Below are 24,074 nucleotides of genomic sequence, written 5' to 3'. Positions count from 1 at the left end.
TTGTTTCATTTTTTTGATGTTCAGCACCAATATACAAAATATTCAACACAAATTTAGACATAATTGATTTTCAATCATTAGCACTATAATGATTATTCGTTTGCATATTAATTTGACGCATTCGTCAATTTTTGTTAATTTTTTGTTTTGTTTTCATCATATATTGAAAATATCGAATCTTCGTGATCGTGTTTGATCTAGGCGCTTTTATTGACTTTCATATTTATCTTAATACAACTTTGTTGCAAATCACTTCACAATTTCTCATTTGTTTCGTATTCTCTTTTCATCATTGATAATAATATTTAATCTTTATAATAGAATCAATAGCTGCGCTACATACAGTCTAGTTTTTTTAGTTTTTACAATATAACAAAGAATATCCTTTTTAGTGTGATACTTCTACGAAGCCGTCTTATCAGTAGATTAAGACTCTTATCAGTAGATTTTCTCAGGTGTTGGACACTCAGTATTTCGAACTTCTATCCAAATTCTGTCTGTGAGATCAAATGATACAAGCATTTCTAAACTTTTTTTTTTTCAGAAATTGTTCAAAGGTTTTTTTCTAAAGAAATTTTAAACTTCGGATTACATTTTGAATTCGAAAATGAATGAAGAATGTGGGATTTCTTCTGGAGTCTTATTGAAATGTGGCACCAATTGAGATTTTTTCTATGGAGGTGTTACACTTTAATGATATCTCGGCAGAAGTCTCACATTCATTCTCAGACAATCAATTAATGCTAAATTAACTCCAAAGTTTACATTTCACGATCAATTCCTTTCGATGAAAACAGATATGCTTCCAATTATTACCATTTGTTCTCACATATTGAATTTTGAATAGAACTTCGAAATGCACTGTCCAAAATTGTGAAAAATCTTCACATATTACATATATATGGGTTTAGATGGATGATAATCACTACAATTTTCAAGGAAGTCTGCATTCAACTATCTAAATAATATTATTTACTACTTCGTAACCATAATGTTGTTATCTCTTAACACATTTCATTCTCAAAATATGACACAACTGAATTGCTACCATGAATCCTCTTCTGCTTATCTACGATGTAGAAAGATCATTCTATAGTGCATATATAGAATTATATATATTGTTTTTATATTTTACTTTGATAATAAGTTTATGAATAAATTTCATAGTTTCGGTTGTATTTTTTCAAGATAAAATAAATGACTTTTCCAATAGAGAAATGTAAATGGAAAAAAAGTAATAATTAGTCTTTTCTATAACAATACAATTAGGTAATAAAAAAAATCATATTCAAAAAAAAAAAATCACTACAAAAATACCTTATAACTTATAAAAAAAATATAGTTAAAATTTCACACATTCTTGTATAATTAAAATGTTTCCATTTGTTCTATTCATAACAAAACGTTCAGTTTTTATTTCACTTAAATTCGTTCGAAAATAGGAATTTCACTTTCGGAAAAAGTTTATAGGAAAAACTTAAAATATTCACAGTGACTATTAGTATTTATTTATTTTTTGCTTCGATATCAAGGTACACTTGAATCGTTGACTTTTTTTGTTTATTTAGACAGTTGAGAATTTTTTTCAACGGCCAAACTTTCAAATGGCAAAGACAATTGTTGGGGTTTTTTTGTGAAAATTGCTCGTATTATTGATTGACTCGTATTAATTTGCAAGCAACTGGCACCACGGATTAAATGGTGTATTCACTATTCTCTCTGAAGATTATTGGAATGCAAATTCGAGTCAATTTTCTTATAAAAAAACGATGAATAGGTGAGAGGAGACTTTTACTATAATCACATAGAGATTATATTTTTGTATTTAAAAAAAAATCAATGAAAGTGGGTACAATATATATATATAAAAAAAGGTTTGACCAAAGTTAGCACAGTTAATATATCTATCACTTCTATCGTTGCTCTTGCAAACAATAATGGTATTTACTTTTCTACAGATAACTCGATAATCATGTTCAGTTAATACCAGCTTTAACTTACATTCAAAGAAAGAAAAAAAACAGTAAATAATGCGTTTGGATAATGAGTAAGCAATGTCTTACTATATAATATGTTTGTTCCATTTAGATGCTAATTAAGTAGTTGCTTTGAACCAATGGATCCATCAGAATTGGAATATGCGGTGCAACAATATTATGGGGTGGTGGCTGAGATTGTTGTTGTGGATTCGATGGGGCAGCTGTTTGAATCGGACCCGAATGAATGGTCACCTGATTGCCGTGCATCGGCTGGGTTGTGATTGCCGATGTGACCACAGCTGGCACCGATGACGGCGGAATTGATGTTGTCGACGTTGTTTGATTACTCACTGCCGCCGAGCTGGTCGCTATTTTTGCTTTTGCTTTTGCTTGCATCACTGAAAATGTTAATCGAAATATTGAAAAGTTGACAATCAGATGAATTTATCGAGTTTACTCACTGATGCTTTGAACATCTGTGATATTTGGATGCGTTTTCTTGACGTGACGCAAAAGATTCCCCTTTCCAATGAATGCCTTGCCACATTGACTGCATCCGAATGGCTTTTCTCCAGTACTAAAAATAGAAAATTTTATTTTAAAACTCATTCAATTCAAATCTATTCAAATGAATGTAATTACTGTGATCGTCTATGTGACACCAAATGCCCTTTTGATATAAAATCCTTTGGGCAGAGATCACAACGGAATGGTCGTTCAGCTTTAACTCCCTTATTATGGCTACGTTGATGGAAGAGCAAATTTCCTTTGAGTGGGAAGGATTTTCCACACGTTTCACACGCATAGGGCCTCTCTCCGGTATGGCAACGACTGAAATGTAAATATCAAATGTTTAGTTTACTTGGTAGACGGCGGATATGGGTTGGAACCCTTACACAAACCTCATATGTGATACTAAAGATTCTTTCCGCGAGAATGACTTATTGCATACCGTACAAATCAGTGGATTATCAGGAGAATGATGCTAAGAAAAAATAGGAAAAAAGTATTATGGGGTCAAAAACAACGCAATCTAATCTTTAGAAGACCAAAACGAACTTTTAGGTGATTATTCAGATGCTCTTTTCGCGTGAATGCCTGACGAAAAACAAAGATAAATCAATTGAATTAGCACTGGTACCGTTCATTAATTTGAATAAAATGCATTATTTTTCTGCAAAATGACGTTTTTCGAGTGTTCAAATAAATAATTTCAAAATACTTGGTCAATTGAATTTCAACATACTGTCTCCATGCCCTTTGGTGTTTGGGTACGATTTTTGACATTAGTCAATTTGATACACAAAGGGCATAGAAACAAATATTTTGGAAGTATGTATTTCAACACTCAGTCAAACACAATTTTTTTAATCATATTTCTTACCTTGTCACAGTACACACATTTATGAGGACTAAGACCTATTTTTCCAGAAAAAAAAGAAGGTTGAAGTGTATGAGTAAAAAATGGACATTTTCATTTAAAATATGATAAATTTATGTCAATTTGCTTACCAGTATGTATCATTTCATGATTATCTGAAAAATGATTGAAATTAATAACATTGTATTGTTAATATTGAATGGAAAAATTGAAAATGAATCACACTCACTCAAATGTTCACGTCTCGAAAATATTTTGTTACAGAATTTACACTGAAATATACAAAAAATAAATGAAGCAATAAGGTTTGAGTTCAAAATGTTGGTTCTATCTGTCTATACCTGATATGGAGATATACCGGTGTGTTTAACCTAAAATTAAATGCAAAATAAACGGTATAGTAATCAATTTGAATATAATTCAATAGTTAAAATGTACTTGATGATTTTTAAGGTGCTCTTTGCGTGAGAAACTCTTGCTGCAATACACACACTTATGAAGCGACTGTCCTGTATGCTGAATTGTGAATTAAAAGAAAATTTATGAATGATAAATAAACACCCAGTCAAAAGCATAAACATGTCTTTGCTCAAAAAGTCATGAATAATTACTTGATTACGATGATTTTGAAGATGATCTTTGCGCGCAAATGCCTTCGGACAAAATTCGCATTTAAATGGTGTCTCCCCTATAAATTAACATAAAAATGAAAATGATTGCGGTAAAAATGTTAGAAAATAACAAAAACATACCTGTGTGCTGGCGTGTATGATTGATTAAATGTTCACGTCTTGTGAATGATTTCATGCAGTAAGTACCTACGGATGTCATAAAAATAGTTCATATTATTATTTAATGCAAGTAGTTGAGTGCGTAAAACAATTCAATTCATCGCTTTTAGAACAGGTGAATCAAATTATTTTTAGCCGGTTACATTTATTTTTGATGTCGACACTATTTTTGTCACTTACATCGATGTGGAGACTCGTTTGTATGTTGACGAACCTACCGATTGGCATAAAAATAGTTTATTTCATTTCATATGCATTCATACGTAAGAAAAAAAATTAAAAAAGAACATACATGGTTAAGTAGATGTTCTTTGCGTGTGAACGTCTTGGAACAGAAATCGCAACGATGAGGTGTCTCACCAGTGTGCCTATTATTAAATAGATAAACATTTAGTTATATGCTTCGTAATTCTTTTCTAATGCCAAAACAGAATGAATGGGCCAACCAAGTACATTTTGTCATTTGGGCTTCTTACCAAAGTATGTGATTTGTAAAATGCTCTAGAAAAGAAAATGTTTAATAAGTATTTTTGCGAATCAGGGTGTTGTGGTTTTTAGAGCTTACCCTTTCGACTGAAACATTTGCCGCAAATCTCACACCGGAATGGATTCTCTCCTGAATGTGAACGTTGATGGTTTGCTAGGTGCTCTAGAAATGAATATTGTAATTAGTTTCTCTCACAATGGTTCAAACAAATCATGATTGATTTTCAAAATAGAGCCTGTTTTTGCGTACCTTTGCGAGTGTACTTTTTGCCACATACGTTGCATGTATGAGGTGTCTCACCAGTATGCCACCTGCAAAAAAACAAACATATTAATCATATTCAAACTTTTCTTTTAAGGATTAAGTTGCGGCTCGTACAAGTAGTGATTCAGGTAGTGCTCCTTACGCGTAAAAGACTTCTTGCAGATGTCGCATTTGAAAGGAGTGTCTCCAGTATGCCTGTGTCAACATAAAAAGTACAAATGTAAGTTCCATCTTCGAAATGAAACAAGAAACGAGCACTTTTGGCCCCTCTAAGACCCACTTACTTTCGAACATGATTCTGCATATGCTCGCGGCGCGTAAAACACTTGGCACAGTATTGACACCTGAAAATAAAATAGCAATTGGAAATGAGTTCATATGCAATCAAAACACACCTATGAAATAAAATAGCATGTCTCATGCTCACTATTTATACTTAAGCAAAAGCTAAAAATACCCACCGAAAAGGTGTTTCACCGGAATGCGAACGAAAATGGTTATCTAAAATAAAGTAATTATAAATGACAAATTTTGAAAACCGACTTATTTCATAAGGACATTTATACCCACCCAAATGTTCTTTTCTTCCAAAAGTTTTCTGACAAACCGTACATCCTGCAAAGAAAACCGATTATTGTTAGCAACTCTAGTGTCTAGAAACAAGAAAGGCATACATACCAAATGGTTTATCAGTGGAGTGTCGTTTCATATGCCTCTCAAGACTAGCATCGTTTGCAAAAACGTTAAAACATACATTGCATATGAACATTTTAACTCCTTCGTGAATTTTACCATGCGATGTTAGGTCAACAGACGTTGTGAATGCTTGACCGCAAACTTGGCAAATAAATGGCTTCCGTTCATTATGATAACGGCGATGAACTGAAGAAAATCCATTGAAATATATATTTTAATTTTTTTCAGATCACACACACACACACAATATCGCCCCCGTTAAAATACATACCAATAAATTGATATTTGAATGCGAATACTTTTCCACAAATATCGCATGTGTGCATACCGGGTGATGGCATCGCGGTCGAATCATCACTTGTGCCGGCTGTTACACAGGTTGCTGTCGATGAATTGTTCGTCACATTTGATGTGGTACTAACTGATATCGAATTCGAATTCGCTCCAGACGTGTTGATATTTTCGATTTTCGGAATCACCAACGGTGTCGATTGTGACTGTGAATTTGTTTGAATCGACGTCGGTGGAATTGGTGTTGTTTGTGCATTTGATACTGGTGCGGAAGCAATTGGTGGAATTGTGAGCGAATTGGATGTGGCCGAAAATGCATGATCGGTATTACCAATTTTTCCAAATACTTCGTGATACGTTAAAAATTGATTAATATCTTCGATATTGACATGCACAATTTGTCCATCGGCGTTTCGAACATCAAACATTTGTGCTGGCGGAAGTTTTGTGTCCGATAAAATTTGCGGTTTACCCATCGAATGTGTTGGAAAATGATAAAATTTATCATTTTCCGTTTTAATTGTTTGTTGACCATGCGGATCGATGGCAAACAATTGCTGTAAACAAAACCAAAACATAATCAATATATGCTTTAAAGTGAGGAGAGGAGGGGCATCTAGTCTTACGCTAATCGGATGGTGAATGGGAATCGGTAGGCCTGATTGAGCTGCATGTGGGGTAATTTGTGCATGCTCTTGATGATGTGGGGGCATTTGTTGCGATTGCTATTTTGATTTTAGATATAAAAAATTATAAAAATGAACCATTTATGTTGAGATAAATGGCAAAATAATTGAATGGACTACCATTTGATGTTGGTGTTGCTGCTGCTGATGTTGTTGCTGCTGCTGCTGTTGTTGTTGTTGGGACAGCATTCGTTTCTTGGGATTGCCATTGTTGACCGCTTCCGATGATTGTGGATTGATTTGCGAATGACGTTCCTGTAGCTGTTGTGAGTTTGGATGTGATGTTCCGCTACTATTTTGCATATTGCTATGTTGTTGATTCACCAAATGATGACCTAAAAATAAGCCAAAAATGTTAAAGGTCAATGAATTCATTTATTATTGTTTTTTTTTTTTTCGTATGGCATCGAAAACCATTGCCGTGTAAATCAATAAACGTATATGAAACTTTCTTTTGTGGACTATTTTATTGAATGACCGAACACAAAGAAATATTATTTTTCATGTGATATGAAGTCCAGATTTTGTCGTCGTCTATGGCTTTTGTCGGCACAACAATGTTCGGGCCAATTTTTTATTAATATATCAAAATATTAACAATGGAATATTGATTCTTCATAAATAAAACTCACCTCCTAACGTTGGAATGGAAGCCATCCTTCGTACACTTTATTCAATTTCTTTTAAAAACAATTCGATTGTTATCGGATGGCGCGCAAAGTTCAAAATATAAATGTTCTCACCCAATCGACTAGGAGAATGAATGAATGAATAAATTGAAAAAAAAACTTTGTCAGACATCACATTGCGTTTTCAATGACGGCCGAATTTACGAGATAACATAAAAAATTACGCACAATTTATGCTGAAAAAAAGAGATGTCATTACCTGAGAAGATGCGAGAAATTATACGTTTCGTTCGTTTGTCGTACAACGCTAACAAATGTTTTGCTACATTTTTTGTTGCTTTCGTACATTAATTTTATTGCGACGTTTGACACACGGTCTTAATTCACTACAAACCAAACGTAAGATGTGTGCGGTTCGTTATTATTTTTCTTTTCTCTCATTCACAGTCGCTCACACTCTCTCAATATTTTGCTTTTGTGTGTTGTTTTGTTTTGCTATGCGATCGAATGGCGCTGTGCAATTACATTTTGTACGGCTTTCACATAATTCCAATACGATTCTAATGAGAATACGAATATTTGATCTCATCTGTCTGTTTGCATGTCTTGTGATTTGATCACATTTTCTGTTTATAAACACGACAACAAAGCAATAGTATGGCGTTTATGAATTTCATTTATTCGCGCAAATTTTATTTGTAGTGCGTTGCGATAATGATGGCGCCCAATGCACACAGTACAGAGAAGAAGAAAAAAAATGGTCCAAAACAACTGTGTGAATGAAAAAATATGTTATTCTAGCCAATTGTCGTCGTTGTCGTTGTTGTTGTTGCTACTGCTGCTATTCTATCGAAATCTGTGCTACCAAGCGAAGTATACAATATGTATATATACTGTAATTGTGTGACACTCACATATTGCAGCACGATAAATGGCAAATATTGAAAATACAATGCACTGTCGAATAAAATATCATAGAGCGCTAATTAGTAAATTTGTTAATTTTTTTTTAGTTTCAAAATATCACAACAACAACGACACCAAGATTTAAACGAAAAACAATCCGATCAATCAAATAAACGTTTCATTCAATTGAACCTAACAACTAACCTTTTTTTTATTCACTTTTTTCTCTGCTTGCACTGTATCAATTTTGCAGCTAAAATTTTGCGCGTCGGAAAATATTCACCAATTCATTATATGAATTTTTTGAGGTGCACAAACACAAAATGCACAATTGTTTAACAAAAACCGCACAATTAATTGCTAAATCACTTAATTTCTATGACTAAATCAGTGTATTTTCTGCATTAGTTATTAATTTTCATCGCGTATTGATTGCGAGCAATGCTCAATGTGAATCGAATTGTGCGAGAGAAGAGCAAAGAGAATAAAGAAGAGAAGAAAAAAAAACATTACAAGGGAAAATAAGAAGAAGAAGTAGAATAAACTTTTATGTATTATGTCTGCTTCGGTTCGTTGTTGGTATTATCCATGGATGTGTGCGTAGATTTTTCGACACCGAATGTACCGTGTGCATATTGTGTTGGAATTGCGGAGGCGAACGAGAGAGCGACGCGTTTGTATTCTCGGCTCTCACCGCATATATGTGTTAATGTGCCGCCGATTCGAATTGAACGCGCTTTCGTGTACTTTGTATTGTTTGTTCTATATCATCTCATCCACTTCCAGTATGCGGTCACTGACACATACACATATGCGCACATACGCCGTCACATTCGCATCGCGAATTCTATATATACATGTGTATATTTTGCGCGTGTATGTGTGTGTAGACTTTTCGTTTCCCGCATATTTCAATCCTTTTCATGTTATCCATCGCATTCCTGTGTGCGAGAATTCCTTTTCAATATGACTTTGCCAGCGACCGAACAAATCCTCTCCACTGTCAAAACGATTTCTGTCGCACACGAATGTGACAGACACGAATTCGTCGCATTTGCGACCTCTGCATTCATTTGTCAAGCATTAAGATATTAAATTCAAAATTACGGATTTATTTGGTTAGAAAACTATTTTATATTTAGCTTCTATCAATGAGAATCAAATTAAATGCTATTCATTGTTTGCATATAAAATGTGTATTGGATTTAATACATACTCTCTAAGTAATTATATCAATAAAAATCTATGTTATTCGTATGTAAAGTGAATTTTTAGCGGCTGACGCAAACAAAAAAAAATTGTTTTATTTATTTGTGAAGCACAGCGGGTCGTTTTAATGAAGTGGCGATGCCAATCGACAACCTTGATTCGCCGATTTTTGGTTCTTTTCTAATCGAAATTCATCCGTTTGTTTTTGAAGTTGTTCTTGTAGAGCGAGTAGTTCACGGGTTCGTTGATATACCGGATCCCGAGCACGCATGCATGGATTCCAACGGCAGTAAAGACCTCGCCATAGACGAATGTGACGCATACTTGCGATTGGTTTCAATACCATTTCAATGGGACACTGACGACCACCGTAAATGGGATTACGATATTGGTCACTCGATGCATTGATAAATGACCACAACGATACCGTATTTTCCTTGAGCTCTGTAAATTAACAAAGAATTTCATGTTTATAAATAGAAAAAAAGGTGATTCGAGTTAAAAACTTACTCTCTGTAACCCGTTCACGTTCAGTATTGCACAAAAATGTGCCGAATCGGCACGAGTATAGATGATCCAAAATGGTGATTAGAAAATGTTCATTAAACTCGAGGGCATGTGGATATTGCTTGCCCACTTGCCAAACACAGTCGATAAATTGTAAAAAGACTGGAGATCGATCGGCGTCCGAATGATGGTTGTCACCATGACCAATTCTTTGTTGAAATTTATGACCGAATGACAACCACTCTTTTTCGATGAGCACTTCAAAACCTTTTATTGTTCGATAGTATGGATCAAGCAACAACATTGCCAATGCGGAAAGTTGCGATGTACGATCCCAGCCATCCGAACAATGTATAACAACTGATGTACTCATATTTTCGATCTGGAAAATAACAAACAAACACCAGGTGCCAAAATAAACATCAGGTGCCAAAATAAATGAAAGCAAGTGTTTTTTAGAAGTACCTTGTCTACAATACGAACGGCACCAGCTAGAATACACTTGATGTGCTTTAACCATAGAGTACTTTCAACAGCTGTTAGCCACTTTTGATCATCATTTGCCGGGAAACAGATTTCCTTTAGTTTTCGTAGGCTCTCACGCATCACATGAATATTGTGAATATCGAGGAAAATCACTTCAACATTTTGATATGCATCTTCGGCTTCGTAACTGAAAAAAATTAGTTTTTTTTTCTCTGACATTTTTTCGGTCATCGAATTAGAGTAAATACATACCCGCCTCCTTTGGCTTTATTCGCTATAGCATTCGAACTGGGTCGAGCATCCATGATGGATAATTTGTCAGATTGTGCATTTGCTTCCATAATGCATGTCAGATAATGTTCGTCTTCCGAGCTGCGTTTGCCACTCACACCGACCAACGGTTGTGAGCATCGTGTGATGGTGGCCAATGAATTTGGATGAATCCAGCTAAGCACTGGCAATCGATTCTTTGAACGAAACATACTCGTTTGCTTCAACAATTCGTCTGATGCGGTTTTTGGAACTGCCCATACGGCTGGGTAGCTATCACATATTTCATAATTGTCGTTGATTCGCGTGATTCGCCACGTATCGTTATTAGCCATATTAACGCCCTACAGAATAAAAACAATGACATTATCAATTATTGCAAGTGATTATTTAGACGGAAGAAAAAGAAAGCAATATACCATTCGTCTGAGTTCAGCAATCGGTTCGTAAACCGTCCATCCATCTTCTGGGAATGTTTCTTTGTATGAGAACGCAAATAATTTTTCATTGTATGACAATGGGAATGCGTACATTTGTAATTTTTCGAAGACGGTACGTCGTGAATGATTTTCTTGTTTGTGGGCAAATCGCAAATTTCGCATATCTTTGCAAAATATATCGATACCATAGGAATTTTCACCGCGTGAACTAACACCGCCAACTTTTTCAACGCGCGATACAACACCCAACGGAACATCAACTATGATCATTGGATCTTTTTGTTTTTCGCTAATCGGAATCGATCGAAAGTGTAACCGGTAATTGGTGATTGTAAGTGTTCCGCGGACTGGACCATTGTACGGGCAAATGTATGTAACATCATTTTTCATGTCTTGTGTTTTTTCACCCGATAATAATGTAAATAAATTACTATTTGGCACCTATACACAAACAAATTACAAAACCGAATTTAAAATGTAATTATTCATATTATATGCACACATGCATGTGTGTGTGTATGCGAGAAAAAATATCTTTTTTTCTGCTCAATATTATTTACATACCATTGTGTCACCACCCTGTTTTGAGCTCGGCGATGATGATTTTGAGTCGGTGTCCAATGAATTGGAGCTGGCATTTTTTGATGCTGAATTGTACTCCATTTGCATTGAATTTTATTGCCACACCTCAAATTATTCGAATCAAATTGAAAGTCAACAACGAAACAAAATGAAAACAAAAAAATTACATTTGATGAACGATTAGGCTGATGTCTTCAACAAACTTCTGTCATTGTATTGCTACTCAATTGATTATTAAGGCCTCTTTTATCCAGTCGACAGATTGAAATGTCAATGGAATTACGATAACAGCGCCATCTATTCGAAAAAGATTCAACGAATTCAACTGTTTAAATAGTTTTTTCATTCTCAATCCAAATAACGGAAAATGCACTCAAACAGATAGAAATGATTTGAAAAGACGAATTAACTGATGTATTAAATCTGTTATATTAAAATCAGATCAAAATCTGTTTTGAATAGTTCGATTCAAAAATGTTCAACGCAAAACCAAAAGCTTCTATCATTTGATGTTCACATGCAGTGGTGTTGAAATTTCGATTTTGTTTTATTTTTGTTCTTCTTCGTTTCTTGTTCCGAAAATAATATGACGGTTTTAAACTATTTTGTATCTATATTGAATGTCGAGATAAATTGAAAGAAAAGTGATAATGCAATGAAAATAAAGAAATGGTTGAATAAAACAATAATATTTCGTTAGCAATCTCGTTTCTTTGATCTTTTATTTCATTTAACAGCCTTAGTTTGAACATAAAGAAAATTAGGATTTGTTTTTTTTTTTTTTTTTTTTGTAAATTGAACTCAATTCCAACTATTTAGTGAAAGTGATTTAAAGTTTAATTGTTTCCATCATAAATGTTTCTGTGGCATAATTCGTTTTGATTTTTACTGCAATATTCATTGCCGACTCTCAGCTTGTATTTATTTGATTCAGCTGCGATCGCGTTGGTTTGTCGCAACCAATTTTCGTATACATAATACGGATCTATTTGCCAAAATTTGTGAAATGAAATTGGCCTATTGTACAATAAAACCTCCTCGGGGTAATCAATTGGTCGTGCCTGTAAAGGAAAAAAAAACCAAAAGAGAGAGAGAGTAATAAAAACGTAATATTGTGATTGATACGTCATCATGATGAAACAATTTAACCAGGCCGTACTTGATGAAAACGTGATGAGTGAATTGGTTCGATGCCAATGCGTTGCAAGCATAGTGCAATAATCATGTCATCTGGTGATGAAATATCGGGACATCGGCAAATATGTACAATTTTCTCAATGACGCTCAAACTGAATACGATTCCACCGCCACCAGTTATGTAATTAAAACCGTTCGAAGAAAGCAACTGATAACCATATCGCTCGCCAAGATAAACATCCGCATTTGCATCGAATCGCTTCAGGTATATCAGCAATGTTGACACACTGAATGTGTGCAAAGAGAGAGAGAGAGAGAGAGACAGAGAGAGAGAGAGACAGACAGAGAGAGAGAGGGAAATAGTAATAAATTGAAATTAGCGAGCTAATTTATGATTGTCCAAATATTTTCATTAATTTAATCATGTTAAATTTTGCAATAAAAATAACGAATTACATGATATATTTTTTTCCGTCGAAAACGTACCTAAATAAAGTATCGTCATCACTTAAAACTACATATTTGATTTGGTTCAGTTGCTTATTTTCTATTATCTCCTGCCACACCATCTGTAAAATCTGTAATGTTTTGGCACAGTGCCCATGATCTGTGTTCTCTATATTTGTACTTGTTGTTGGTATCGTTGAATCTATCCAATCATTAAAAAGTCAAATGAAAGAGAGAGAAACAGAGATCGATAATTTTACTGGAAAAACTGTGTTTGGGCAAAACAAAAAAGCGCGCAAAATTGAAAAACATAAAAAATCAATAAAATTTTACCAGCAATATCGCTGTAATATCGAATGTGCTTTGTTTCTTTGGCCCACGTTCGTTGAATCACCGGTATACGGTCATCATGATTATTCGACCATGTTTTAACCGCAAAGAATATTTGATTAATTGACACATCGATCGGTCTCTAAAAATAGAAATTAATGTAATACATAACATCTCCGTGAAATAGCAAATGAAAAAAACAAACACAATGACTGCTCGTGAAGTCAAAATCTTATCTTTGTTTATACATTTAATTTAACAGTATTATATTTTCATTAGAATGGGAACTAAAGCAATATTTCTTAAGGCATCTATCAAGATCCACGTAGAAAGATGTGTAACGAAACAAAGAAAGACAATATCAGTACAGTAATATTATGTTTCTAATGAAAAACCTCTTGACCAATTGCATATATCGCGTGAGTAGCCGGAAGGCAGAGAGTGGAAATGCTTTTGTTTAATGTTTGCCCAAGTTTATTAAAGGAATCGACAAACACACACAGATACACACACGACGAATAAAACAAATACTGGCAAAACAGAAAATGTATTAGTGCGAGAAAAAAATCTGTGTGGAAAAATCAGTGGTACAAAGGTAAAGAAAATGAAAATGATTTGCGCGAATGTCTCAACACACAATTGCTTACGACCGACGCAGCAATTTATGGTCGAGTTGCAACATATGGAGAAAAGACTTCAAAATACTATAAACAAGAAAATGTTTGCTAACGGAAAAGGGAATAAAAACACACCATTTGAAATAAACAAACAAAACAACGCAAGAGCGAAAAAAAGCAGCATGCATCAAAGGAAACTTTTCCGTTTTTCCACTTTGCGAGATTTATCTGCTAGTTAGTGTACAATACATCTGTGCTTTGTGTTGGTATACAGTATGGTATGGCAAATGTGCCATTTCAATTACGCCGGCAAATGGAACAACAACAACAAAAAAACAGAGTGGAAAAAAAGTGGTGGAAAGCAGCGCCCAATACAACGGAATAAATGTATGTGGCTCAAAATATTGTTGATTCCGTTTGTTGGCATTTGATAATTTATAAGTCCATTTTTGTACTGTAAAACGAGTCAAAATGATGTTATTGCTATGCTGAACGTGTGTGTATGTGTTCATATTGCCGTGAATACAAAGCGAAGCCAACATTTATTTTGATGCAAAGCAAAAAGTGAAGACATCAGTCAACACAGCACATATATTTTATGCACTACACATAACATGGCACAACGAAATGATACCATTTAAATTGCGACCTTATCAAAGCAGCATAACAATCACTTTGTTTGTTGGCGTTTAATTTTTGATGTGTCAACCTCTTTTATTAGCTCCTCCATACATGTGTATGTGTTTATGGTACGATGTCATGTAAAATAATAATTTTTCGGAGGCACACTTACAAATGATGGCTTAGTCGTTCCGGTTGCTGTGTCAAGCGAATACAAATGGGATTGGGTAATGCTGTCATCATGATTCCGACTGTAAATTGCACATCCGTTTCCTTCACCCACTTGTCTGACTAACGTTGATGATTTGCTCGTTTTACTTGATTTTCTATCCAAACAAAAATACGGTGCTTCGGTCAGTTGATGGCCTTTGCCCTTGTTCCATGCAAATAGTGACAATTCATGCGAAGCATCAATGAAAAAGTCGGACACATTCTTTTCGCTTCTCACACGCTCGGCAAGTCTGTGTAATATATAAATTCAGAGGGAAAAATTTTAAAAGCTTGAATGATTTTCATAGAGCAAACGGAATAACAAGTGGTTTTTGCAATCACGCAACGTTGTGTAATTGAATGGATGCTTGTTTTATCGTAAACATGGATAAACTGAATGTCAATTATCTACTTTCCATCGTTGTTGACGTCGTTGTCGACGTCACGAAAGCGATATTTACATAATATTTACAAGTATTTTCATTGTTCCTCTCTCACAGCTTGAACACTTTACAAAGTTTGTAATTAAAACTTTGGATTCGGTGGCGGTAAATTTTAATCAGTATCAACAACTTTATCGTTTATTTCAATTCATTTTTTGTTTGGTAGTTATCCCAAGAAAATTTGAATTGAATATCATTCTATTTCGGAAACATTTTCAGAATTGAATAACATTTGGATGTTAGTCATTTTAAAGAGAGGTAAAACTGAGCAGCGAAAATACGAGAAATACATTAAACCGCCTTTTACACAGTCACATTAACTGCCTAATTTAAAGTCGAAACGAATGTGAATATAAAATTTAATTTTAAAAGAAACATTTCGCATGCCAGCGAAGTCAACAAAACACCATTTGTTAAAGGTGTTCCATTATAGATACAACATGCATACACACATGGCATTGCACATATGTACTTTTCCACGTTGAACAATCAAATAATAATTTTTCCACAACGTTTTTTTTCTTCATCTCTTACTTTCGGATAAAATACTCACTTTTTCAGCAGCGGAATGGAAATCGCAACACCGGCCCGGAATAATGGATACAAAAACCAAGAAGGATTTTCAAAAAATGCGAAGTGATGAATTATCGTAGCGGTTGAATCGGAAAGCGGGTACCCCAGAAATGTATCCTGTAATATAGAATTTTTTTTTGTTCGTTCAGTTTTTATTTCAGTCGGTTTTTTCTTCCTTTTACTATAAACGAAACTACTTTTCGTCACGGTTTGTGCAAAGTGCATAATTTCGTACATTCAAAATTGCCACTTTAAAAGTATCCGCAGATAACATCTTCTATCCAGATGGAATTGGAGCAGACAATTTTAAAGTGTTTCTTGTTGGGAGTTTTTTTTGGGAATGAACACCATGCCTGAAAATATGAATCGCCATTTCATTCCACGAGAGTCTTTTTTTTTAAATTAACTTAATAACTTATCGATATTTCTTTATCTTCAAAAGAGCGAAAAGTACTGAACACAAGCTTTTTCACGCGACGAAAAAGAAAACGATAATTTCTTACTCTTTGAATATTGAGATGAAATTTAAAACTTTTTTCATTTTTTTTGACGGCAAAATTACAATTTTTTTTCGAAATGTTCCTGTGATGCGAGAATGTCATAATGAACATCGCTGTACTTAGGATGAGAATTTCATAAGGAGACAACTTCGTTCAATGTAAAAAAAAATGAATTTTCAATAATCAAGTTGATATGTTAGGAAAAATGTATAAATTCAATTTATAAATTCGAACAATGTTCATTCGAACTTCATAGCTTCCATTCATATTTCAATACAAAATGATAAATTGTTATTTGTAATTAATATTTGGACCAAATACCAAAATAGCAAAACAATAATCTTGTTATTTAAATGGTGTTGTAGCAAATGTTAAAATAAACTCAAACTCGATTTTCGTTCGATTTGTAATTGATTTTTCAATTAATTAATTACATTTTAATTGAGTAAGTGACACGTGAAAATGTTTAAAGTTATACCAGTCTGTTCAATTAAATTAAGACCTCAGAATATTTTTATGCATATTTCTTGTAAATCAACACGAATGAGTGAATGCAGTTCATGCTGTTCTTCGTTTCAGCATCGCAACATTGTTTTTTTCCCTATCAATTTTGTGTTATATTTTATGTTGATTCAATTTGCTATTCACAAAATTCAGACCGACAACATATTCTAATTTAAGAACGAAACATTTGTAATAAAAAAAATTGCCCACTACCAAAAAGTAAGTATAAAATTGCTTCAATTCAAACCCGTTTCATGTTATATGTAAAATGGTTTGTTAAAAAGAAAAGTGCATCTGCTGTATGAATTCTTTGTTGCAATCATGGCATTTTTTTGACTTCGTACAATTTGTAAAATGAAATTAGTGTGCACATCATGCTTTTTTTTTCTCGCTCGGTGATAAAGGGCAATATTTTCTCATAAAAATGAGATGAACAATGGCTTGTGTCCTATTTGTGCGTATTGAGAAAGCGAATGTATAACATTTATGTTCATTCATGTAGGGAAAACAAGTGCACGTGATGCAGAACACACATACACAAGATGTGAGCAATATGTTGGCATCTTGTATTCTATGAGCATATTTTTTCGATTCTCATTTCAAGCAATACAGAGATAGAGGAGCCATTTTTTTGTTGTTGAACTTGAATAAAGCTCTCTGGCACACAAAGCCAACGTTGCACAATTTTTTTTTACGAGAGCATATATTTCGCATGTTTTCTTTTTTTTTTTGTTCGCATCTCGTTCAATATTTCATACTACCGTTTTTGTCTTTATTATTATTCCATCGGTATGAGTCGCTTTTTTTTGCTTATTTCGGTGCACTTGTAGTTCGTTCGTTTTTTCTTGTTTTGCACAGTTGCCTGTATTTTATTACCAAACTGCTTTATAGTGAGCAATCTGCAGTGGTCCTCGACATGCTCACGATTCGATGGATTACATATACCGTCTATCTCTAGCGATTCAGCATTTGCACAAGATAGAGCGAGAGATAGATGGAGAGAGCAAAAAAAAAATTTGAAGCAAATGTATGAGAATTGAACTCACTTTTGTGTAGTCTTCGTTTTTGAGATTATTTATTAAAGCTTTCAAATCGACGATACTTTGATCTTCGCATAAAATGAGCCATTTTGTTTGGGATGCCTTGGGTGATGCTGATGGTGCATCTGTTGTCACATTGGCTGGTTGCGCATTTGATTTTTGTGATGTATTTATGTTGCGAGATGAAAAAATCATTTTATCGATATATTCAGTCGATGATGCCAAAATTGGTGTTATTGCCCACGATCCGGCACTGCTGAATGTTTCATGTGACAATATAATTTTTGGTTGTTGCACCGCATCGATCTGTCAAAACAAAGAAAAACCACACACACACACAAAAACAAAGAATAAACGACGAGAATAAAGAGTTTTTGAAATTGATAAAAATGAAAACCATTTCAAAAACCATCATCATTCATGATCTCATCAATTTGAAATGCTGTTCTTTATATAAAACATATCCATTTTTGAAATCATGAACCAATTTTATTTTCAAATCAATCTAACTTACCTCATTATTATTTAAGAATGCTTCGATTCGGTGTTGATTCAAAATGTTCTGTTTGAGTTCAGTTGCCAAATTCGCGCTGAACGAGTAATTCTGACTAATGATCAAAAAGGTCAGCTCATGCGGTGCTGCAAAAAGAATACATAGAAAATAAAATCTCTCAATCAAATACAATTCAAATAAAAACCATCGCAAAATTTGTTTAAATTGTTTGTCTAAAATACGAAAATATCTTTTTGCATCACATGAGAATTCATCACACAAGAGAGACGAGCTGCTGCTGTTCTATGCTCATCAAAATCAAATGAAGATTGACATCAAAAATGGAAAAGATAACCGACAACAAAACCAATACATACTTGATGGCGTCAAGCCATTTATTATTATAAGTTGAGTAAATAAAATTGAAGTGAATAAATTCACTGGCTTTGTGATAAACAAAATCGACATTGAGCAGCATATGTTGTGTCGTCGTCGTCGTTGTTCGCACGTCTCAATGGAATATATCAGATTTAGTTGGGAAAATATATATAAAATGCAAATGCAATTCTAGTTGAAGATGAATCAGATTTAAAAGTTAGCTGAAGAATTTACGACACAAACGCTTTGCGAAGCGACACACGAGTGAAGCATATGTGTGATGCGTTTCGATTTATCATTGCACAGATATACAAATTCTCTATCTCTCTGTGTGTGTATTGTAATGCCATCAAGACAAAGTTTTCAACATCGTGCAATGCTTGTTCTCACAACCAACTTATCAAGCACAATTTATATTTTATAAATTTTATAAAACGATGGAAATATTGTTTGGAAGCAGTAAGAAAGTAAACATTTGTCTCATATGCTCATTGTGGATTCAGAGGTGAACATTACGGTTATGCATTTTGAGGGAAACACTTTTCCGCTCCCCCCTTGCTCGAATCTTTCTTGGAACAAATATAAACACAAATTGAGATCGTGAATTATTTATGGGCATGGCTTACAATTTTTGCCATTCATTGTATGTCATCGCGTTTTCGTTTGCATTTCATTCGACACAATATACATTTCGTCTGTGAAATTTGCCATGTAAATGTCTGACGCCTTCCGAGTTGTAAGGATATTTTCTTGTTGCTACTTTTATTCCGTAGACAATTTAAGCCATCGCCAAAATACCATCACAAACATCATGTAATATTTAAATCAAACACATTATATCCCAGTTTCCATTGCATAAATATCACCAATGTTAACATACGTATTTTAATTATTTGGGGGCTTTGTGTCATCTGCTTCGATATATTATGTATTTATGCGATAAATTTATTTGGTTTGGAAGCTTTAAAAAAGCACCAGTATTTTCAACAAAAATTTATGATGAACATTTTCTCATACTTCCGATGAAATGGCTTAAAAGAAACCATTAACCTTCACTTTATCGATTAGTTCCATTCAATATAATGAAATAATAAAGAAGCAGAAGTTTAAGTGCAGCAAAAATTTTATTGAAGTGAAATTATTAACTAGATTGTAGCCGAAAATGTGTCGCATAAGCGATTTCAAGAGATGTCATCGACACACTCTTTAAACCACCTCAAAAAGTCGACACGCGATGAGCGTGTGCATGTGTGTGTTCGTACAAGTTCAAGCACACAAGTGTAAAATGCTTTTAAGCAAACGACATGTAGTAACACTAAAAGATAAGTGTTTGATTGCAACAGCATATTAACTTTATTTAATAGCATACTCCAACTATTCAATTGCTCAAGAAGAATGGCATGACTGCCATATCAGATTTATAAACGAACGAAACAGAGAGCGAAAGAGGGAAAGAGAAGAAGAAGCAAAAAAAATGCGTAACAGCATCCTAATATTCGATTGCAGCAGCCAAAGGAAAATGCCAAGAAATATAATCTGCGGAAAATGGTTGCACGAGAAGAAAACCCAATGCATATCCTCACACTGAATGTGTGACTTGAGTGCATCGAATAAAATTGAATAAGCATGTACTCATGGATGGTATCTTGTTGCAATGCTACTGCAAAATAGAAACACATGTACTACATTCAAACCACATCAATATGCATGATTATCACATGCTTAGAATGTGTGTACATTTCGAAAACACATCGAATCGCTTTCATACCCAACCGTACATATTTCATTTCACTCATTTATTTCGAACCACTGCACTTTGCACAAAACAATCATTGAATCCATCGAGTCTGGATTCGTTTTACACAAAGGCCATTTTTCACAAACAAACCATTTTTTTCACTTTCTGGTCACTTTAATTTTCAGTTTTTTTTCCTCTGGTGTTCGTTTCCATTAAATTTACCATTAAACTGCCTGATTTTGGTTTGCAACGATTTAAAATTATTCTCTGAGTTTGACGATGAAAAAAATCAAGCACTATATTGAGCTGACTATTCGTTTAAAATGATTCGAAAAAATTCAGTTACATTTCGAATGGTGACAACACCAATGTTGAATTCCAATATTTGTCTCTGGGTTTAGAGTTCTATTTTGGTATTTTAGATATCTATATACAGAGACTAATGAGAGCTGGCTACTTCGTCAAATGAATGAATAGTCAGCTCAATATAACGTTCGTAAAAAAAATAATACATTTAAGAGGCAAAGCGTTTAAATTGAGATGCGCCATGAAATTGTTCCAATAAGAGCACTTGAGTTTTGTGTGTGCACTTAAGAAAAGCAAACACCGCCGCCGAGAGAGAAAGGAAATGGAAACTTTCTCTCCGATCGACATTGGCATCATAGTCATCGTCATCTTTCTCGTTGTTTGTTTAGTTGAATTCCCATTTTTCTTGCAAATGATTGCACGTACGAATGTGGCACACAACTCAATTCCATTGGGGAAAACGTCGAAATTTTCCCAGTCATCATAAAGACAAAAAAAAAACCGACGAAAATTCGGTTTATTTAAGACGAATGGAAAAATAAGTGAAGAAAAAATGGCAGAAAACAGCTTTTTACCAATTTCACAGCCCACTGACGACTGAATACATGATGAATTCGTATTGAACGATCCAACTCAACCGGAAGCAACAAACCCGAATTATTATGCAATGCCGAAAAAAACGAACGGCAAAAAAAAGGAATGGAAAAGTTCCCGTTGACGAGAAGAAAAGCGACGATAGCGCACATATAAGATTTAGTGAAGCGAATTTTCTGCAATTCATAGTCAAATATTTACACGCCGTGTGATCGCATTTGCACACAAAGTAGAAAAATGAGCTTGCCATCACTTCACCACTTTGGCGTCGGTGCATATAAATATGGTATTTTTTTGCGCTTTGCAATTTTCGTTAATTGTGAGTTTGTTTGATTTTTCATGCATAAGAACAACTTTCGAAACTGTGCACAAACTTATGCACATTCATATTTTAAAAGTTAAAGAAGCACAAATATTGGAAAGTTTCAAGTGGAAAAGTTGATGAACGTTCTTTGCTTGATTGTGCCGCTAATTTTCTATCAAACACACATTTTTGCGACGAACCACTTTTTCACTAAATGAATAATTTGCCAAGTAAATCAGTTGGGGAGTTTAAAATGAGTGAGCTCACCTTTAACTTCGAAACTAAATCAATTAAGAATCAACGCAAACGAAGAGAGAGGCAGATAGAGAGAGAAAGGGAGAATTTACAAAAACCAAAAACCAAAGTGGGCTCAACAAATTACGCAAAAAGAAACTTTTCGCCCAATTCATCTCGTAACAAATCAATTGACTTTTCATTACATGTCGCTGCCAAACATACACACACAAAACTTTGTAAAGCAATAAATTTTAAATGGACTACTTCAAAAAGTAACTCTTCGTAAAGTTACCCTCAAACTAAGGCTGGCTCTCAAAAAACACAAACTTACTAATGCTTCATTTTTTTCGTTGTTGCGAACATTATTTATTTCGCCTAAAACTTTAAAATTGCGAATACATATTTTACACATAGTAGGTTGACCTCAAAAAATTCAAATCTAACCGTCAAAAGCTTGAAATGTCTATAAAATCATGAAAAATGATGGCGTTGCTAGTTTGTCAGCCCTATTCCATGCTGTATTCATTTTCGTTGGTTTTCAATTTCTGACCAAAGTTTTTTTTAGTGGATGATGGTTTTAAGTGAGCGGTGAAAATTGATTTTAATGGTTATTTGACGTGAACGCCGATAGAAACATTAATCGTAACCGAAAAATACTATTTCCACCATATTGTATATGCATGTTCGATTTTTCTCATTAAATTTTATGAAATTACCATGGTGAACAATGAAAATTTAATTAAATACAAATTGATGTGGAAATTAACAAGACAAATTAAAATAACAAAGTGCGAAGGGAAAAAATGAAAATGTACTGCATAACCGCGAAAAGAGATAAAAGCCTCATTGAATCAACGCAGTAGCAGTTGAATCAAAGTCAAGCTTATATTTGCAGTAAAAAAAAATATCGCATATCCCGACAAACAACAAATGAATGACGAACAAAGCGTGAGCAGGATAGAAATTCCGAATGCAATCGAATGGAAATAAATTACAATTAAATTAAATTGCAGTTTCGAAGTGAATGAAGTGCACATAAAACACCATTGCAATAACCAGAATATCTGGCGAGTAAAATAGTTGAAATTCTTTGTTTACTATTTATTTTCGCCAGTTTATCGATGATGCATTTCAATTGTTATGCTACTTTCATACCGTTTTTTCGTGCCATTTTTGTTATTACTATTTTCCGAAAATTAAGTTTAAACGTCAGTCGAACAAATGGATAAACACAAAATTGAACAAATAAAATGAGCAAATAAAAAGAAATTCGAACCCATTGATATCATTTAAAATGAGTTTCGTGATCGGGGAAGAGAAAGCAAATGAAAAAATAGACATGAACAATGAATAAAGAAGAGAAAAAAAACCGTCCATGAGCCGAGAACAAAAAGCAATTACAAGTATTGAATTGGGATTGTCTAAATTGATGAGAGATATACTGAAGTGGTTGGTACTCACCCAATGAGCATGATAATTGAAAATACAGCGCCAACAATGCACACGAATAATATCGAATTGCATTCATATTTTATCAATGGTAAAGACGTGCGCTCCCCGATGCTCTTCAATCGGCCAAATTGATAGGATTTTCGGGTGTACGACGGTGTGTGGGGTCGAAATCAGCACCAGTATGAATGTATGTTTATGTGTATGGGCAAAAGTACGTGTTCGATTTGCGGCCGCTGGTTTGCTATTTTCGTTTTGATTCCATCGCTTATTATTGATATTTATGGACACATTATACTTAGTTTATAACTTCTGTACACTCTTTTCGTCGTCGAAACTCCTGTTCTAATGGAAATTGCAAATTTACCGTATTTCGAATATGTTCCTCTATCTCTGTGTTATCCTCAACGGAAATTCTACACTCGAGTATTGAATTAAAGCGAACCACTGTTTCGATTATAAATTTGCTCTTTTCGATAATGTACATACAGAGAGAGAGAGAGAGAGAGAGAGAGAGAGAGAGAGAGAGAGAGAGAGAGAGAGAGAGAG

At 34.1% G+C, this 24,074-nt stretch overlaps 3 protein-coding genes across 14 annotated transcripts in view; all 3 read right to left on the bottom strand.

Annotated features, from left to right (window-relative positions):
• Positions 1-1,840: 1,840 nt before the first annotated feature.
• Positions 1,841-8,593, bottom strand: LOC116337059 (zinc finger protein 665-like). 4 transcript variants are annotated; one of them, XM_031761353.1, is made up of 29 exons: positions 8,315-8,593; positions 7,464-8,161; positions 7,208-7,326; positions 6,696-6,910; positions 6,516-6,614; positions 5,870-6,446; positions 5,581-5,784; positions 5,473-5,517; positions 5,364-5,403; positions 5,187-5,246; positions 5,017-5,097; positions 4,888-4,949; positions 4,717-4,800; positions 4,628-4,652; positions 4,444-4,519; positions 4,332-4,365; positions 4,113-4,178; positions 3,972-4,048; positions 3,799-3,876; positions 3,702-3,731; positions 3,590-3,632; positions 3,492-3,515; positions 3,364-3,398; positions 3,039-3,077; positions 2,876-2,964; positions 2,622-2,810; positions 2,441-2,556; positions 2,064-2,377; positions 1,841-1,996 (listed from the first exon to the last, which is right to left on the bottom strand). In XM_031761353.1, the coding sequence occupies exons 3-28, from the start codon at positions 7,230-7,232 to the stop codon at positions 2,085-2,087; spliced, it is 2,706 nt and encodes a 901-aa protein (XP_031617213.1). In that variant the 5' UTR covers positions 7,233-7,326; positions 7,464-8,161; positions 8,315-8,593; the 3' UTR covers positions 1,841-1,996; positions 2,064-2,084. The 4 variants fall into 4 exon arrangements, with proteins under 4 accessions (XP_031617213.1, XP_031617210.1, XP_031617211.1 ...); XM_031761350.1 differs by having other exon boundaries at positions 1,841-2,377; XM_031761351.1 differs by having other exon boundaries at positions 1,841-2,377; positions 7,464-7,975.
• A 697-nt stretch (positions 8,594-9,290) lies between these two features.
• LOC116336943 (myotubularin-related protein 2) lies at positions 9,291-11,822 on the bottom strand. Its single transcript, XM_031761181.1, has 7 exons — positions 11,772-11,822; positions 11,587-11,709; positions 11,002-11,463; positions 10,565-10,926; positions 10,292-10,499; positions 9,830-10,208; positions 9,291-9,763 (listed from the first exon to the last, which is right to left on the bottom strand). The coding sequence occupies exons 2-7, from the start codon at positions 11,689-11,691 to the stop codon at positions 9,444-9,446; spliced, it is 1,836 nt and encodes a 611-aa protein (XP_031617041.1). The 5' UTR covers positions 11,692-11,709; positions 11,772-11,822; the 3' UTR covers positions 9,291-9,443.
• A 525-nt stretch (positions 11,823-12,347) lies between these two features.
• LOC116337159 (beta-1,3-glucosyltransferase) overlaps positions 12,348-24,074 on the bottom strand; it is a 15,402-nt gene continuing 3,675 nt past the window's right edge. For 5 of the 9 annotated variants that reach the window (XM_031761517.1, XM_031761522.1, XM_031761521.1 and 2 more), the window contains exons 2-10: positions 23,538-23,870; positions 18,541-18,665; positions 18,033-18,332; positions 15,963-16,099; positions 14,929-15,217; positions 13,522-13,660; positions 13,228-13,390; positions 12,764-13,028; positions 12,348-12,665 (exon numbers count right to left, since the gene is read on the bottom strand). In XM_031761517.1, coding sequence (XP_031617377.1) covers positions 12,441-12,665; positions 12,764-13,028; positions 13,228-13,390; positions 13,522-13,660; positions 14,929-15,217; positions 15,963-16,099; positions 18,033-18,332; positions 18,541-18,665; positions 23,538-23,604 — 1,710 coding nt within the window. In that variant the 5' untranslated portion in view covers positions 23,605-23,870 and the 3' untranslated portion in view covers positions 12,348-12,440. Of the gene's footprint in view, positions 12,666-12,763; positions 13,029-13,227; positions 13,391-13,521; positions 13,661-14,928; positions 15,218-15,962; positions 16,100-18,032; positions 18,333-18,540; positions 18,666-23,537; positions 24,025-24,074 lie in introns of those variants that run through there. The other 4 variants (XM_031761523.1, XM_031761514.1, XM_031761515.1 and 1 more) reach the window with 4 other exon arrangements.

This window comes from Contarinia nasturtii, unplaced genomic scaffold (genome assembly GCF_009176525.2).
Source record: "Contarinia nasturtii isolate CC-2019 unplaced genomic scaffold, AAFC_CNas_1.1 Cnas_scaffold_220, whole genome shotgun sequence".
Classification (NCBI taxonomy): Eukaryota; Metazoa; Arthropoda; class Insecta; order Diptera; family Cecidomyiidae; genus Contarinia; species Contarinia nasturtii.
Note: the sequence above shows the minus strand (reverse complement) of the source record. Positions and strands in the feature narration are given on the sequence as shown.

Excerpts from the sequence above, each read along its gene's own strand:
- LOC116337059 (XM_031761350.1), bottom strand. The coding sequence starts at position 7,232 with ATGGCTTCCATTCCAACGTTAGGAG. Across the intron at positions 5,785-5,869 it reads ATTCAAATATCAATTTATTG|TTCATCGCCGTTATCATAAT; the intron begins GTATGTATTTTA and ends GATTTTCTTCAG. Across the intron at positions 4,653-4,716 it reads CAAATGTTTCAGTCGAAAGG|AGCATTTTACAAATCACATA; the intron begins GTAAGCTCTAAA and ends TTTCTTTTCTAG.
- LOC116336943 (XM_031761181.1), bottom strand. The coding sequence starts at position 11,691 with ATGCAAATGGAGTACAATTCAGCATCAAAAAATGCCAGCTCCAATTCA. Across the intron at positions 10,927-11,001 it reads TTGCTGAACTCAGACGAATG|GGCGTTAATATGGCTAATAA; the intron begins GTATATTGCTTT and ends TTTATTCTGTAG. Across the intron at positions 9,764-9,829 it reads ACGTGAACGGGTTACAGAGA|AGCTCAAGGAAAATACGGTA; the intron begins GTAAGTTTTTAA and ends GTTAATTTACAG.